This window comes from Meles meles, chromosome 12 (assembly GCF_922984935.1).
Source record: "Meles meles chromosome 12, mMelMel3.1 paternal haplotype, whole genome shotgun sequence".
Classification (NCBI taxonomy): domain Eukaryota; kingdom Metazoa; phylum Chordata; class Mammalia; order Carnivora; family Mustelidae; genus Meles; species Meles meles.
Window position 1 is genome coordinate 74,497,458 of NC_060077.1, and position 18,215 is coordinate 74,515,672.

General features: G+C 35.3%; 1 protein-coding gene across 1 annotated transcript in view; it reads left to right on the forward strand.

The window, feature by feature from the left end:
- DCC (DCC netrin 1 receptor) overlaps positions 1-18,215 on the forward strand; it is a 1,182,017-nt gene that overhangs the window by 868,130 nt on the left and 295,672 nt on the right. The window contains exons 10-12 of the mRNA XM_046024141.1: positions 1,202-1,350; positions 3,016-3,154; positions 9,467-9,516. Coding sequence (XP_045880097.1) covers positions 1,202-1,350; positions 3,016-3,154; positions 9,467-9,516 — 338 coding nt within the window. The remainder of the gene's footprint in view (positions 1-1,201; positions 1,351-3,015; positions 3,155-9,466; positions 9,517-18,215) is intronic.

The following is an 18,215-nucleotide window of genomic DNA, read 5'->3' on the forward strand; positions in this document are numbered from 1 at the left end:
ACACAGGTGCAGCCCTGGTCTAAGGAGTTGTGTTAATCAGATCTCTGTGAGCCAGGTTTTCACAGACTGTTTTACTCTGGATGTTCAAACTCACAAAATTCCAGTAGAAGCCTAAAACATGCATCTGTTCAAAGCTAGGTGGTATTTAAGGGTGGGGAAAATGTACGGTACATTGAAGATAAAATTGTTATAGTTGCAATGATGAAACCATTTAATTTAGATTACATTAACAAACGGGTATTGGATTTTTGCTTTACAAACCATATATTTATATTCAGGTCCATAAATAAAAAATTATGCCTACATTCAAAATTTACAAATCTGGCATTCGAAAGAGTTTAACTCATGTCATACCCAAACCTGATATGACCTTATGCGATGCTATGTATAGTTTTTAGTAATTCTGTTTGATGTATTTTGCTGCAAAAATATGATCTGATAATACAAGTGCTACCCTAGACCCCACTTGGGGTGTTAAATAGAACACTGAACATGCACCATATTACCATTCTAAAATCTGAAAATTTGTAGATCTCAAAAAATATCTGGACACAAGTGTTTCAGGTAACCAATTGTGGACCTGTACTATATAATTTCTTTAATGAACAAGGTACTTATTCTTGATTAAGTAAAGTAGCATTTATGAGAGAAAATGGAATACTAGAAAGTGAAATTGAAAATTGATACCAAAATTCATTTAAATGACTCAGAATTGGTCAAGATTTTAAAATGCTGACATAAATAAAGATGTGGTAAGTTTTCCATAGCTGTGCTGCTTATTTGAATTATGAGTAGAAACATGACATGTATGTATTCTAACTAAATTTTCTCTTTTTCCTTCTGTGGTTATTAGTCATACACTAGCGAAGGCATGCTGGTAGAGTGGAAAATTTTCCATACTAAGAATTTGAATTATGAGTCCATCTCTTTTTCTGTCATTTTCCTAGTCATTAGACTCCTTGACCACTTTCCTCCACTGTAAAAATGAAATAAGTAATTTAGATTAATAGAAGTCCCCTCCTGAATTTCAAAATGAAATGATTCTAAAATTCATTGCTTTATATTTGCATTTTATTTTCTTATCCCATTTGGTTTTAAAAATAATACATAGGGGTATAATCTCCATAAGCTGTAAAAGATGTATTTTGCTTGTTTTGAAAAAGAGAACCCTCTTAGACTAATCAATTTCTTTTGTACACAGTGCAAGTTCCAGGGCCAGTAGAAAACCTGCAAGCTGTATCTACCTCACCTACCTCAATTCTTATTACCTGGGAACCCCCTGCCTATGCAAACGGTCCAGTCCAAGGTTACAGATTGTTCTGCACTGAGGTGTCCACGGGAAAGGAACAGGTAGGCAAAGGAATGGGCCCAATGCTGCCACCTGTTGGATTTTCCTAGAACTAGCATTAGGAGGAGATCTGCAAACTCTTAGTACAGTCCAGCCCAGCACATTAACTGGATAGCTGATAGGTTTTAGAGTACTTGTTATTAGAAACTTTAAGCAATTTAATTGAATTCTGATTGTAAGAGAGGCAACTGTGCCATGAGATAAAGTCACTATAAAGGATGTAATTTTTCTTTTTTATCTGAGTAGGGAGTGGCCTGGGCCAGCATAGCCACAGTTGTATTAACTCATCTGGTCCTAGAAAGCGTTTGCATCATGAGTCCTTATCTTAAGGAAGATTGATCTTTTGTTCGATGACCTCAATCAACTTGTTTATCTCATTCTTATGTATTTGAGTTATTTCTGTCCTTTTCTCACCTTCAGGTTGTAGTCCCCTATCCTTTTCATTGTTTTCAGGAACTCTCACTCCAGAAGGCTACTTGCCTCCTTCTTACATTTTGTTTGTAATCTGTGGTTTGCACAGATCCCTAAAAACAGGAAAATTAGATTTTCAGATAAATAAGTATTTAGGGGGACACACATGAAACTCAACAATTCTGTTTTGTGACACATGTAAGTCTGCTGAGAGATATTTACTTCCAGATTCTCAGCCTCCATGTGGAAAAAGATATAAAGACAAGTGCACGGTTAAATGGAAAAACCAAAAGCCCATATTGGGATAACAGAGTTCTTTGAATGTGTTATGAAGCTTGCCAAGCATACTGTGGTCTTCATGCTTCCCCATAAACTGCATGATAGAGATTTTGCCTTTAAAAAAAAATTTTTTTCACAACAGTCCTATTGAGAAATAGTTCAAGCCCTAAGTTTTATTGCACAATAGGAATCACTAAGATTTCCTTTTATGTAATTATCCATCCCATCTTTTATTTGTTTGCTGTCCTCATGCAATTTAGCTCTTGCTTCCATCTTTCTAGCCTCTCCATTTTCAATGCATTTTTGGCTTTTCCATAATGAATTTCACCAACCCATTTCAGTAAATTCAGAAACGATGTTGCCTGAGACAAATAGAAGCATGAGCATCATTGTGGAGAGTGAAATAATGTGTCTTCTAAGAACACACCAGCTCTGATTTCTCAGTGACCTTCACCTCCAGTACCTCATTTCTGCAGCTGCGAAGTACTGAAACTGTTCCAAACCACCTCACAGTCTTGTGAGACACAAAGATTGTGGCAAAGGATCTGCCAGTTTCAAGAACTGTGGTTATATTTCAGCAAGGGAAGGAAGAAACCTACTGTTTCGTAGTGAATTATTCCACTTAGGGTAGAGGAGCAACTCTCTATTCCCACGGATCACAAGCAGCCTTCTGCCTGTCAGAGTTGCCCTGTGGGTGGAATACGGCGCACCATTCAATGTATTGGGTGGCCTTACACATATTGGAACTTAATGACTGTAAAAATAGCACGGCGCTGTTTTAACTAGGAGTCTGCAGAACGGTTTGGGATTTAGTGGGGGAGTGTGTGTCACAAGTTAGGTTTTACAACAACTCATTATAAGGCTTGAGTGTAGTTTTGTGAGTAAGAGTCATATTCAATTCACTGATTGTGCAGAATGGCTGCCATTTCTGCTTTAATGTGCCTCCTGAATAACAGTTTGGCATTTTATGTCTCCAGAATATAGAGGTTGATGGACTATCTTATAAGCTGGAAGGCCTGAAAAAATTCACGGAATATACTCTTCGATTCCTAGCTTATAATCGCTACGGGCCGGGAGTATCTACCGATGACGTAACAGTGGTTACACTTTCTGATGGTAAGTTATAGACAGCGATGCTTGGTTCACATACTTGATAATGATGATGTAATATGCATGTAAGATGACATACATGCATCTTTAAGGCTTCCTAATTAAAACTTTTTGGCATATATTAGCATTGATTAAAAATTCGACTCATTCGCTCAAACTGTCTCTTATAGTTAAGTTTAAACTTCCTAAGGTATATTACAAGCTCTGTGTCAGAATGTCCTAATAGGTAATCTTCAAAAGTGTGACGACTGCCTAAGAGTTCAAATTATTGGTGGGGGGAGGGGTATCTTATTGTCTATAAACGCAAACACATCTGTGCATGTGTTTGGACTAATTTACTTTGGTTTGTTTCTTTTTATTTCTCATTCTAAGGGGGGGTTGTGGATGATTAAAAGTGTAAACGATGGATGGTCCTCCTACATATACCACTTAATTAAAAAATATGGTGTTAAGGATTTAGGCCAAGTAATCCAGTACCGAAGGTATTAAAACTAAATAGGACAATGCATAATTTTAGTTGTAAACTTGCCTGATAAGTGAAATATTAGACATATTTTCTGAACCATCATAAAGAGAGGAAAAACTCTTAATGAAAAAAAAAAGGGTTTGGCAAAGCAGTAGCAGAGGAAACTAGAGATCTAAGAAAAGAATAAAGAAATGTTGGGAAATTTAATGACAAGTGAAAATAAATGGCAGCAGAATATATGATGTTGGACCAGTGGAAATTCAGGCAGGTGTAGAAATGCAGAGATGGCCTCCATGAATACTAAAAAAGGCAACAAGCTATCTCTTTTCAGCAAAGGTTTCCATGTTGTTGTATATAATTCTATAAATTATTGATCTTCTGAATGTCAAAGGAAAAAAGACTTTAACTTGTGATTCCTTAACCAATCCATCATTGTTTAATCTGGAAAAGTACCTGAGTGCGTATTTCACACAATATCAGTGGATCGAGGAAGGTCATGCATGTTATTAAGGACTGCTCAGCACAGACACAGGAGTGATGCTCATTTGCAATTTCAACCTAAAAAAATACTTTATATGTGACATCACTTCAGTATCATTTTAATGCCCATCCATCTGATTCTGTTATTGAAGACAGAATAGAATATTTATTGGCAGAATAAATTACTTCACAACTTATAATTATAAAAATAAAAGGAAAACAAATGAAAATGAATATTTTACATAATTTATGTAGATTTCATCCACACTCCAAACTGTAATACTGTGGCCTTATTCTCCACTTTGGTTTTAAATGTCATTAAGTGAGAGAGATAGATTATTACTCATTAGTCCAAAATTATTATCTCTAAGTGTTGCAACAGTTAGGACTTAGAAAATGCCTGTCACTAAATAAAAGGATTTCATGACCCTAACGCAACAAGAGTCACTGTGCAAAGGATGCCAACTTGTCTTTATCGATGCATTTGATAGGAGAAAGCAGAAACTGAATGGTCCCCTTGGAGTCTGCTCTTGGACCTGGTCTGCAACCCTCTTCACAATCAATCATCTCTTTTGATTTCTAACAATATCCTGGACTCTTAGCTTTCTCTCTCTTGTTATCCAGTCCCCTTCTTTCTGCTCAATCTGATATCTTCGTTCTATTAAAGCTGGCCATGCGAGGGTCATGCATCATACAGAGGTATATTTTATCACATTTCATAGTCTGCTACTTCCCAGTCCTCAGTCCTGAAGCTGTCTTCTCCTTGACTTTCTGGATGTTATAAAGGGGAGATGTTGTAGAAATTAAATGGGATAATCCATGTGAGCACCTTAAATGTAAGCATGTCATATATTTAAGTGTTCAATAAATGTTATCTATGACAATATATATGTCATTTTTTCTCCTTATATTACATGTTCCTTAACATGAGGGATGCTGTTATAGTCATCCCTGCATTCATCATCTCAGTAATTATTTACTGAATTAATCAGACAGTTCAGGAAACAATATAATTGTTAGTATGTATAGACTTATCTTTAGGACTTCCCATTTATGTGGCTAATTTAATAGATGTGCGTGTGAATGCATCTGTGTTATAGAGAACACTGTGTTTCTTATCAGTTCAGAGGCACCCTTACCATAAAAATTTATACTGAGACCATAAAAAATTGAATGAAAACAATGTTTTTATTCTTCTGAATTAGTTATCCCAATGGTATTCCACACTAAAATGCTCATGAAGATGTTTATCCTGATAAGCTGTCGTCTCTAACTTAGCTTACTTTCACTGTTTTTCTGGGAAGAAAAACTGTTTTTCATTCAGATCCCTCCACTTATTGTATCCTTTGTTTATCCACTTTAAACCATTTGGGATTTTAGAATGTCAGATATAGAGCCTAAAGGTAGGGTGGAATGTAACTAATTTTGCCAGTTTGTTCTCAAACACCATCTCTTAAACTAGTTGACAACTCTAGGTCATTAAAATATTTTATGAATCAATTAATATTTATGAATTTCTGTTCCAGCTTGCTCTGTGCCCAAAAGTAGAAGGACCCAATTTCATAGGCGCACTTAACTATAAGAATGTAATTTTTGCTGTTGTCACTGGTATTTATTGAGTACTTATTAGTGCAAGGCCCTGCTCTAATCACTTAACATTATTAACCTTTAATCCTCATGGTACTATATTTTTTTCCTACTTACAGATGACAAAACTAATATTAGAAAGAGGTCAAGGCCTGTAAGCAGCAGAGCTAGGTCACAAGTAAGAAAAGGAGCAAGATTTAATGTGAAAAAATCTTGAGTTTCTCTTATTCTGTAATGAATTTCTCATGCTAATTGCTTAAAGTACAAAGCTTGTCATTATATATCAGTTATTTCAATCCATAAATTGTGTGTAAAGGACAGCACACATTTGGTAAGGGGAGGAATTCGAGTGCCTTTCTATATGGAGATTCATTTACAAATGGGAATTTTATCTACTCTACAGAATGCATCATCATCTGTATCAAACCTGCATGTTTTACCATATTGAGGGGAGTTTCTGGACCAAATGCCTCTGATTGGCTTTAACAAGCCAATTGTAAATGATAATTGCTTGACATTTTGAAGAGAAAATAATGAACTATGGCTTTCCTCTTTCACTCCTGAGATAATGAAACATCTTGGGAAATCAAATAAAGAAAAGTTCAGATAAATGTGGATTCCATTTACTTCCACCAAGCATCTAATGTTACCTACTGTACGTCAATAATAGGGGAGCTGATAGTGAGAGGGAGGAAGTAGAGATTGGTAACTAAAAATTCTCTCGGAGGAACTCTCTCCTTTCTTTCCTAATTACATAAGGCAAGAACGGTTAGTGTGCTCCAAGTTTGTGAAGTTATATGATGGAACACTTGGCATTTTTTTTTAGTTGGTGCTTATTTTAATTTTCAATGCTTTATAGAACAATTTGAATATAGATTATATTAAATTCTTTCTCATTGTGAGAATGTCATTCTGTTCAGTTTTTCTGATCACACACATTGTTATTATTTTCAGCCTACTCTAATATTTCTTCTTTTAGGGAAATAGAATGTGGAGATGGTCTTATTAAAGCCTCTGCATTATTCCCTTTCCTGAAAACTGAACAGGGATGTTCATAGTCTGTGAAGGTAGTTTAGGGAAGTCCGTTTCATTAATAGCATTTGGGAAGAGTCAAGAAGAAGGGAAGTTTGTCAAATGCAAAAGAGCCCTTTTGACTAATCTTTAGGAAAAAAAATCTTAATGTTTTAATCATAGTAACATGAAAATGGAATCTAAGATATAAAAGAAAGAAAATTTTAGAAATGAGTTTTGAAGGAAACTGATCTGTTAAAACACACACACACACACCCATACACCCATACTTTAAGAACTTGACAAAAAAGGACATCCACCAAACATGTGAAAAGATGCTCCACATGACTGGTCTTCAGGGAAAAGCAAATAAAAATACTGTATACCTACCCAATGACTAAAATGGAAAAGATTCAGAAAAAAGCAAAGGTTGGTAAGGATATGGAAATTCTGGACGTTTTCTATATTTAACATATATATAACCCCATAGGGGTTTCCACTGCTCCCAGGTTTTCCAGTCCTAGGTATATAACAAGGAAATGAGTGCAATTGTTCATCAAAAGACATGTACAAAAGTCTTCATTGCAGATTTATTCTTCATAGCCCCAAACTGAATGTAAACCAATGCCATTCATCCATAGAATGAGTGAATATAAAATAGAATGGTAATGTTTTAGAATAGGACCAATAAAAAAACAAACAAAATAACTGAAACTACTGCAAGATGCAGCAGAAAGAATGAATCCCAAGAAATCACAATGAGCAAGAGAAACCAGCCTGAACAAAATAACTGATTTCATTTTTAGTAAGCTCAAAAGCAAGCTAAGCTAATCAATGGTATTAGAAGTCAGACTCATGGTTACTCCCAGAAGGATATTGATTGGGAAGGGACCCAAGTGAACTTTCCAGGATACTGAAAATATTCTATATCTTTATCCAGGTGTTGTTAAATGTGAACAGTCCTACAGACATATAACTTTATCCAATCATGCATACACGATTTGTGCATTATACCATATGTATGTCTTACATTAATTAAAATAAAACTGCAAAAAGAAAGCTTGTTATGGCCAAAACCCTGAGGATGAAAAACATTACAATCTCTCTGTTAATTAATTAATTCAACACATATCTGCTGCATGTGACCCACACACTTGATACTCTTATTCATACTGAGGATTCAGCGTCTAAAGAGACAAGGATCCAGGACCCTGTGAGGATTATATTCTGTATTTGAAAAGAAATGTAATATGAACTAAAATAAGTTGAATGATAAAGTCTATTTCTTAAATTATAAAATAATTTCTGAAAGAATTCTTGTTGACCTAATTCATGAAATCAAGCCTCTAGTGAATGTTTTTTTGTTGTTGTTTGATTTGGTTTCGTTTGAGTTTTGTTTTTCATTTTTGTTTTGTTTTGTTTTTTGGTCACAAGCTACATTGCTCACAACCTTCACCCAGTACTAAGATAATAAGATAAGAAGTTCAAAATCAAAACAGAGTAAGTGATTATAATTCCTATGGTGTCCAGAAAGGCCTAGGAGCTAATATTTCAGTAAACATTTATTTGTTCTTGTAACCATTGAGTCAATAGCTATTAATTGAATGTCAGTCTGGGGACCATACAGATTAATCAGACACATATCATGCCCTCATGGTGATTACTTTTCAGAAGGTAAACTCAGAGTAGGACATAAATGAATTCAGGGTAAAATATAAGCACCCTCAAGAACTGTAGATATTGTCCAAGTTCAAGTTAAAGAAGGGGCGACATGACAGAAAACGGCCCTTAAATTCTTGAAAATGCTGAGAGCCTTTCTTCTCTGTTAAATTAATCAAGTAGTCATGAACAAAATAAGGACTACTCATTTTACAGATTAATACGTGTTAAGCATTTATTGAATGCTACTTCTGTTTCTTTTCTGGGCAGAAAGCTTTATTTTGTTTATGATTTTTCTCAGACATCTAGGAAGTGTCTGACACATACACCCATTTAGTGAATGGCGTCTTTGAATGACTGACATGATAGATTATTCACTTTTTGATATAGTAAATATCCACTAGAAGTGTTATTAAAAAAAAAAAAAGTTGCGCATGTTCTTCCTTCTTCCATGAAGGAATGGGGCAATCAAAATGCAAGTAAGAGAAAAAAAATACTTAGAAAAATCCACAAAGAAAAATAAGCAGTTTTTTTTGTTAATGCATTTGACTCACTGAGAGCTATTTGATAACCTGCTTACATCTATAACACATAGCTTTAATTACACACAGATAAAAAGACAGATGTATTTCTTCTTTTCACATTTTAAGAGATAATAAAGATTGCAGTAAGGGGATTAAGTAACATGAGTGACCATTAGAATGACATATTTTATAATAAAACCATGCAAATCCTGAAATACACAATATCTTAAGCCTTTAAAACCACTCTAGGAAATCTCCTGTGTATTTTTATTGCTTTCTCTGGGAAGGTTATAACAAGAAAGCTGTAACTAAATGGCAGTATTTGGTATCACCACAGGTGCTCTCTTGCCTAATGGCTTTTTGGGGGAGGAGGACTCCCTATATGGATGCCTGGTCCTACCAAGTGAGAAAAAAATAAACAGAGGCAGTTAGTTTTCATCTCTCTAGGAAAATTTTGAAGTTCCACCTGGATCAGCCTACCTAATTACCATCATGAACTGTGAAAGTCACACTTTCTCTTTTCACAGAATGTTGTAGTTTCTCTTTTCTGACTTTGGCAGTAACCGTCTCACCTTGTTTTGTTCCTTTTAGTGCCAAGTGCCCCGCCTCAGAACGTCTCCCTGGAAGTAGTTAATTCAAGGGTAAGTCATGGAAAGGTTCGCTGTTTCATTCTCTACACGTGTAATTTTCGCTTGCCCCATTGATTCATCTCCTTGGGTGCATGGTGGTTTCCATGTGAAGGAATATTCCAGAACAACAGAGTGAGTGAGCAGCACAGATTCCACGTCTTCTTCAACCACACTTGAATTAATTAAAGGAAGGATTGTTGTACTAAAAGCATACAGTTTTATAAATGTGGCAATGATTAAAGGCCATTCCATCAGGAAGCAAAGATGTCTATTTACTTATATTTACCAGTTTAGGACACAATGTGCTAATGCCACAATTGATTGAAGGAACGAACAAAACCTTCACCTTGAAAGAGGTAAAATAGAGAGACTTTGTTTCCTGACAGATTAATTAGAATGGGATGTTTCATATCATCCCTATTTTCCACTTAAAAATACAGACATCAAGAGACCTTCTTGAGGTCCAATAAGGTTATATTTATGAAGCAGTGATCCAGTGATTAATATTTTCCTGGCCTGGAAAGTTGATAAAACTTCCAAAAAGACTTAAATTAGTCTAGGTGTGGCTGAAGGTAAGGAGCCTAATGCCACACTCAGTTATCTAGAAACATCTTATTTCAGTATGCCTTGGGGTTGAAAATAAGCTAAAGCCATATAGTGTAGTGAAGCAAACAAGGATTGCTTTGGGTTGACTCTTTCATCACTTTGTTGTGTGTTCTCATGGAAGTGACTTCACTCTCCCCGGGCCTCAGTGATAGGGGTGGAGGGGTGGTCAGCCTAATTGGTCTCTAAGCTCTGGGAGACAGCAGGGAGATCTTACAAGTCTCAGAAAAAGGCATACCCTGGTTTCTATTCTAGCTTTCTCTTCTAATAACTGTATGTGATCTTAGGAAAGTTTCTGACCTCAGCAAGCCTCAGTTTCTATATTCATGGAGTATGAATGTTAATGCTTTTCTTATCGATTTACCTTGAAGAATAGTAATAGGACATGTACAAAGGATTTAACTTCGTGTCAGTAGCTGTTCACTCAATGTGTGATTCCTTGCCACATTTTGCAAAAATCTCTGATGAAGTTCTGTTTTGTGGCTGTGATCAGATTTGCCTCTGTCAAATGAATTTGTCTTTTGGAACAAGTGAAATGTCTCTAAAATCGTTAGCCTCTTATATTTTTAGTCCCTATATTGGATAAGAACTAGTAAAATGAATTTAAAATTAGAAGGCGTAAAATAAGTGAACTTAGGAAGAAAAAAATGAGCTAAAGGAAAATAAGCAGAATTATTGAATGACCTTGGATGCTGACTGTATTTAAATATGGATATTTACCTCCCTGAAAAGGGAATTCCTGTTTTTGCAAAATTGAATTTTAAACTGATTTCTATATATGGATACAAATATCCCAGCCTGTACTCTTCTTTAATGTGCAATGCTTGCTGCAACCAAATATAAGCACTCCTGTTTCTATCCTCCTGTGGTTATATCTGGAACACTGCACTGCTAGAAAATTTAACTTGTTCATTAGCTTTTAAGAATGAATACAGCAGGTCCAGGCCCTAGAAAACCACTTTTTTGCCTCTCCTTCTTTCTGTTATCTTTTTCCCTAGCTTTTAAGGAATTAGAAAATATGAGTTTGGATTCTTCTTGGTTTGTTACCAAGGAGAGAGAAATAGGATGGTCAAAACACTGTTACTGTTGTTGTTGTTTTTAATTTCCAGTATTGGTGAAGTGAAAGACAAAAACAATATTGTATTTTGATGTTCTTCTTATGTTTGAAACAAAAGTTCTCAAATATATTAATATTTACCCCATTACCATTTTAAGAAACAAAATTTACTTAAAAAGCATTATTTTACTTGAATAAGTAGTAGTATTATCTAATTAAAAGAATTACAACATTTGTGTTATTCATTTTACTTGAGATTTTTATTTAATATACAACAGAACCATATTTTAAAATTTTATTCTATATAATGTTTACAATTAATGAACATAATTGATCATGTTATTGACAGTCAATGAACATTTGGAGATGTTAATACTTTTTAACATAGATAGCTAGGATTTCTGTACATAGAATTCATAAGTCACTATAAGGTATAAAATGACCATTTATAGGCCCTGTTAAGGTTCTGGCTATCAATAAGCCAACAGGACTGAGATATCATATCCCAACTTATGGAACAGTAAGATTCTTACACATTTATATAAAAGAAACAAAAATTCTGTTAATATATTGTTCTTAAAACCCCCATACATCCGATAACCTTTATAAAGCTATAATCATAGAACAGACTCGATTCCCTTTCTGCAGGCTTGCTTGAACACAGATTTTGTTTTGAAGGAATGACTTTACCTATAGATACTAATTTTAGGTAATAATGAGTCATGGTTATATGGTTATTTGTCATACTAAAATTGCTTTACAAGAAATAACTACATAAGAGAAAATAATGATTTACAGAATGGGCTTTAAAATGTAACTGTTTTACTAGGAAAACTTCATAGGAATAATATTCTTAAGATTTTACTTTAAAATTCAATTATTATTTGAAGAAATATATATTACAACTTAATTAGTTGGGTAGAATATAAAACATAAGTAGTAGACTAGGAAGAGCTTTTGTTGGTACTTGACTATTTTCCAATACAAAAGTTCTGAGATAAGAACATTTAGAGAATGCTACATTGCAAGATGCTAGCTCTTTGAGATCTTGGAAAGTCAAGATTGGTTTCATTGATTCATTCATTTGCTGTGTACTTACAGTGTATCTATTGTATACTGTATACTTATACACATATATCCATATATACAAACATACACATTGCCCATATACCTACTATATTACTATATATAACTAAGTGACCCAGTCTTTGCCTTCATGGAACTCATAATAGGAAAACATTCCTTTAATAAGAAAACATATGAGAGAAAATTCACTTTTAATGTAACCAAATTTAATGATTGTATCTCCTCAAAGTGACCTTTTTTTTTCTCATTTATAAAATGAGAGTTGGAGAGATCATCTCTAAAATCTCTATGACTCCAGACATCTATGATTGTATTTTTAACTTGTCAGAACTTTTCTCAATCACTTTATCTTTACAGAATTTGAGAAAATGGTACACATATTTTGATTAAAGTATACTGGATTCAGTTCACATGTTCAGATACTTATTGGTTGATTACTAAGAATGAAATTCAAAAAAATAAATATAATCTGGTATATCACCGGGCACGGATCTTTGTGCAGATTTAGATTTTTTTAATGTAGAACAGTGGATTTCTCTTGTTCTTTCACTGCATCTTTCTTGTGTTGAAATTCTTATCCTTGAACAGCAGTTAAATCTATGTGGGTGTAATTTTGTTGCATTCCTAAAAGCTATTCCCCAGCTAGTCACTCGCAGTTTGATAAGTGTGTGTGATGCCTTAATTGCTACAGTAGAAAAATTGATGTGTCCTGCTGCATCTTAGTGCCTCACTCCCTCATGTGTGAGCATATTTTGGCATGCTTAAACAACTTGAAAATTAGTTTAGTGATCCTACAAGTCCCTTTACCTAGAAACTACCCAAAGGGAGAATTAAAACAGCAATTTCCAACTCCAGAAAACATACTGATCATTCTGGTCCCAGATATTTTAACATCCTTTTTTTTTTCTTTCCTTTTTCCTTATCTCTCTTTTTATTAAAAAAAAAAAGTAATAAACAAAAACAATGCAGAGATAATCTAAGGACTGTACCATTGGGTAACCTCAGAGGGGCATATGCTTCTGAAGATGTGGAGTGACAGAATGGGTTTGACTCATGTCTCTGTCCCGTCATTGAGCTGGTTTTCATATCAACAGAACATTAGAGTCAGGTGGACAGCTGAGTGAGTCATTTGCATTTGACTCCCAACTGGGATACACACTTGTTAGGGGCTGTGAACAATAGTGCAAAAGTGAGGAGAAGGGAGAGAGTGGAGAACTGTAAAACCAAGGGCAGTGTGAGTTACAATATTAATTTGCAGATCCTCTGTTCCCCCCTCCCCCGATTGAGGGTTTCTTCTCTTGGTTGTCCAGAGGGCCCTGGAATTGACACCACTTCCTGCTGCATCGCATCTCCCCGAAAACACACTGCTCACACAGGTGTTCTAGACCCCCTTCTTCAGTCTGACCACGCTTCCTGTGACTGTTGATCTCCCCCTTGTATGCTGAACATAGGCAGAGGCCTCAGCTAGCTCATGAAAACAGTTTTTTGGTTTCTCTTCCAATCATCCTAAATCCTTCATAAAATATACTTTGACCACTGACTTATTTGAAGCCAGAGCTCTGAGTCCTCCCCACAATAAATACAGTTGGTCTCTGAAATGCATTTAATGTAGAGAAAGAGGACATGCAGGAGTCCTTAGAAGTTGGGTACCGTGCAAAGATAAATTAGAAACTGGCATTTATGATAATATTTACATTTACATTTCAGACTTCGCACTGGTGTTTTTACTCAATCATCACACCCAGAGCATTTCTCCTTGATTACAGTGTCTGGTCCAATTATTCGTCAGTTCAATTCAAGTGACTATAGATCTCTTGTATTTATTTTCATTATTGATCTCTTCATTGATGCGTTGCCTGAGTGTTCTTTGAGTATAGACAAGGTCCAGTGGGCTATGACTGAAACAGTCTTGGGAAGGGTGTGAGGGTAGGAGCAAGACAATGTTTCCAAATAGTTCTTCCAGCCTAGTCTTTCTGTTTTTGCCTAGAATTTGTGGAATAGATAGACTATAAATGTTTATGTTATGTTAAAATTGGACAACATATATTTCATGAGAACTCCCTCAAGAACAAAACTATTTGGTCTGTGATTAGGAAAAAAACCCATCTTCAGATATCTGCTGCCCTGCATGCATTTTTAAAAAATCAATACTTTTATTTTGGTGGTCAGATATATCTATATATAACATAAAAATTTACCATTCTAACCTTTTTTGAGTGTATGGTTAGTGGCATAAGTACATTCACATTGTTGTGCAATTATCACGAGCATCACTCTCAGAACTTTTTATCTCCTCAAACTGAAACTCTTTCCCCATTAAATAATAGTAATACTCCATCTCTCCCCTTTCTCCAGGCTCTGGCAACCAACATTTTACTTTCTGCTTCCTGACTTATTTTATAAAAAGTGAGGAGACTAATTCATGAGAAAAAATGTGATTTTCTTTTTTTCTTAATAGAGAAATGAGAACAATCTTAAAGTTTTATATCTTCACAGGGAAATGAAGGATCTAATGAATGATCATGTTCAAGAATATAGGCAGATGCTGTAATTGGCTAGAAGAGACCTCACTTCCCATTATCAATACTGCTTTCAGAATAATTCTGTTCCAAGGTCCCATATTTATGAATTCTTTTTTAAAAATCTACTGACACTATTTATAATGACTGTAGATACTTTAGTGGTCTAATTCTGCAAGTTGAGTTTATTTCACTTAAGCACACTATTTTGGAGTTCAGTAACCTACATTCTATGATAATATATACTTTGCATTTGTAATATGGGTGAAATTAGACATTAAATTAGCAAGTCTGTTTTGTTCTTGTAATAAAATAACTTATTCTGTTTGAAAAAAATCTACTGACAAAACCAATTGCTATAGTTAATAACAAACCAGAAATATATGGATGGGATTGTTCTAGACTAACTCTGAAAACATAATTTTGGTCATAAACATCAGTTTTATATCCCATTACAGTTTAGACCAGATCTCCGAGGCAGTAAGTAAATTGATCCTTTGATTTTTTTTTTCAAAGTTCCAATAAATCAACAGTTTCCATCTTCTTTTCCCCCCCAGTGGAAACACAGTGAATGGATTAACTGTGAGGGGGAGAGTGTAAAAATATATAGATATAGGTAACCAGTTTTTATATAACAAATGCATCACACCAATTTAAATGCATTCTGTGAATAAGCTCAATATGAGAACACTGTAAATTCAAGGCATATCTCAATATCACACTATCACTCATTCTCTTAGATCTGTTCTTAGAGAATACTGACTCATGGTACTTTCCCAAGCAGTGATGTTGCATGCTTTTAAATGCTTTAAGAAATATAATCCCCTATTAGAGATACTAAGGGCTGCAAAAGTATTTTTTAACTCTGTTTTGGTCAAATGATTTCTTTCTATAAATGACTTTAATACTAAATAATATCCTTAAAACTTTTTCTGTGTTACTTATTGTGGTAACATCATAAACATTCCAAACAAGAACAATGTAGTCCATAAGCTGAGCTAACTCATCTCCACAAGAAAGTACATTCTTACATGAATTAATTTCAAATAAAAATACAAATTAAGTGGACAAAAAAGAAAAAAAAATTCTGAAAAACTAGAAATGAGTCTAGGAAAAGTCTTTACAAAGCATCTATGAGCAAAACTATGGAATAGGGAGTAGAGAATGACCTATGATCTCTCTTACAGAATTTTAATAAATTAGAGGCATGATTAAATCTCAGCGTCTATATGAACTTTACTATACACAAGATTGGAAAAACATTTCCTAGAATGTTTCAAATACTTAGAAGTATCATTTTATGTTCTGTGATTTGGGGTCATTGTATTTTGTTCTTTCCAAATTCATTCTCATTGCTGCCATCTGGGATACCTGCACAGATGATTTGGAAAAAGAGACCAAAATAGGTGGTGGGATACCACCTTCTTCTAATATCGCCATGTAATTTGTACCTCATCACACATTTCTAATGGCTCCATTTCTGGTTGACTCTGAAGGCAAAGCTCACTTTTGCCTCTCCATGAAGTTTAATGAGATTTCCCTCAAGTCATACATTTTTGAAAAGTGGGAGGTTTAATAATGGGCTTAAATTAAATGAACCTAGGTCTAGTGAAAAGGTCTCTGATTTTAATTTAGTTCAAGGAAGTTGCCCTTATATTTGGAAGGGTTGATTAGTTAGAGGACATGAATAGGTTCAGTCTTACCAGTAGGTAAAATCAGTCACTAACTATGTGATTTGAATTTAGAGATGTTGAAACATTGACCTACATGCAAAAAAATGTATTTACTTGTCGAGCTTAAAACATTGCTTACCTTAGAAAACAACTGTTAATATACAAATCCTTCATCTGAATCATTTAAGATATACACAATGGAGTATTATGCTTCCATCAGAAAGGATGAATACCCAACTTTTGTAGCAACATGGACGGGACTGGAAGAAATTATGCTGAACGAAATAAGTCAAGCAGAGAGAGTCAAGTATCATATGGTCTCACTTATTTGTGGAGCATAACAAATAACATGGAGGACATGGGGAGATGGAGAGGAGAGGGAGTTGAGGGAAACTGGAAGAGGAGATGAACCATGAGAGACTATGGACTCTGAAAAACAACCAGAGGGTTTTGAAGGGGCGGGGGTGGGGTGGGAGGTTGAGGAACAAGGTGGTGGGTAATAGGGAGGGCACGTACTGCATGGAGCCCGGGTGTGATGCCAAAACAATGAACACTGTTATGCTGTAAATGAACAAATTAAAAAAAAAAGAAAGAAAATAAAACACAATAATATTTTAGGGAAGGACATAACTTAAATCTGATTGTCAGAGAAAAGCCTTTTAGGGAGGTGTCACTTGAACTGAGTCAAGAATATGAAAAGGGCCAGTTTCTTTGCACACCTAGGATAAAGCATTCCAAGGAAATCTCCCAGCTAGTACAAAAGCCTTGACAAGGGAACCGTCTGTGTGTGATTGAAGTAACAGCCATATGCACGGATCACAGATCTCTGGGTCAGGGCCAGATCATCTGGGGCTTTATAGGGCATGGCAAAAATTAGAATTTCATTCTGTGGATGATGAAAAGAGGCTTGAACAGGGAGTGATCTCTTTTTAAAAGATCACATTGGCTGTTGTGAGGAAAATTATTAGGGATGGGGCAGCGTGGGAGCAGGGAGACCATTTAGGAGACAATTGAGTGATCTGTATGAAATGATTGTAGCAAGGACTTGGGAGTCATTACAGAAGATAAAGAGAAAATTGGGAAAAATCGTGATGTGTGTTGCATTTAGAGCCAATAAGATTGGCTAATGGATTGTATATAAAGGGCAAGGGAAAGAGAAGGATCAAGGATAGAGACTAGGTTTTTGCTACAGCAAATGAGTGCACTGTGGGGCTGTTTAATGAGATAAGGATGGGTGCCGAAAAAGATTGGTTTAGAGGGAACAATCAATTAGTTTTTGGACATTTTGAATTTGAGATAACTACTGGACAAACAATTAGGGACGTCAATCATGTAGACAATCTGGCATTTGAGACCAAAGGTCTGATGACAGGTCATGACAGGAGATATAAATTTAAGAGGCACAATCATATCAATGACACCTAGGGAGAGATTATAGTTAGAAAACCAAACAGCTGAATCTTGAGATACTGCACATTTAGAGATTGCAGAGAGGAAGGAGCAAGAGTGGTAGGAGAAAACAAAGAGGGATGGTATCACAGAAGTGGAGGGGAAGGGGGTTGGGGTGGGGGTGCTGCTAACCATGTCGGTGCTGATGAAAAATATAGAAAATAATGACAGCAATGCGGCCACTTGGGAAGGAGCATGAAAATGGAGAGGAAGGCAAGGGAATTGCAGAGCATGACCGCAGATGTCTTTAAGTTTGGTTCTGAAGTGCAACAAAGAAATGGGCAGTAACTTTAAGAGGTGGTAGGCTTAAGGGAGATTTTGTTG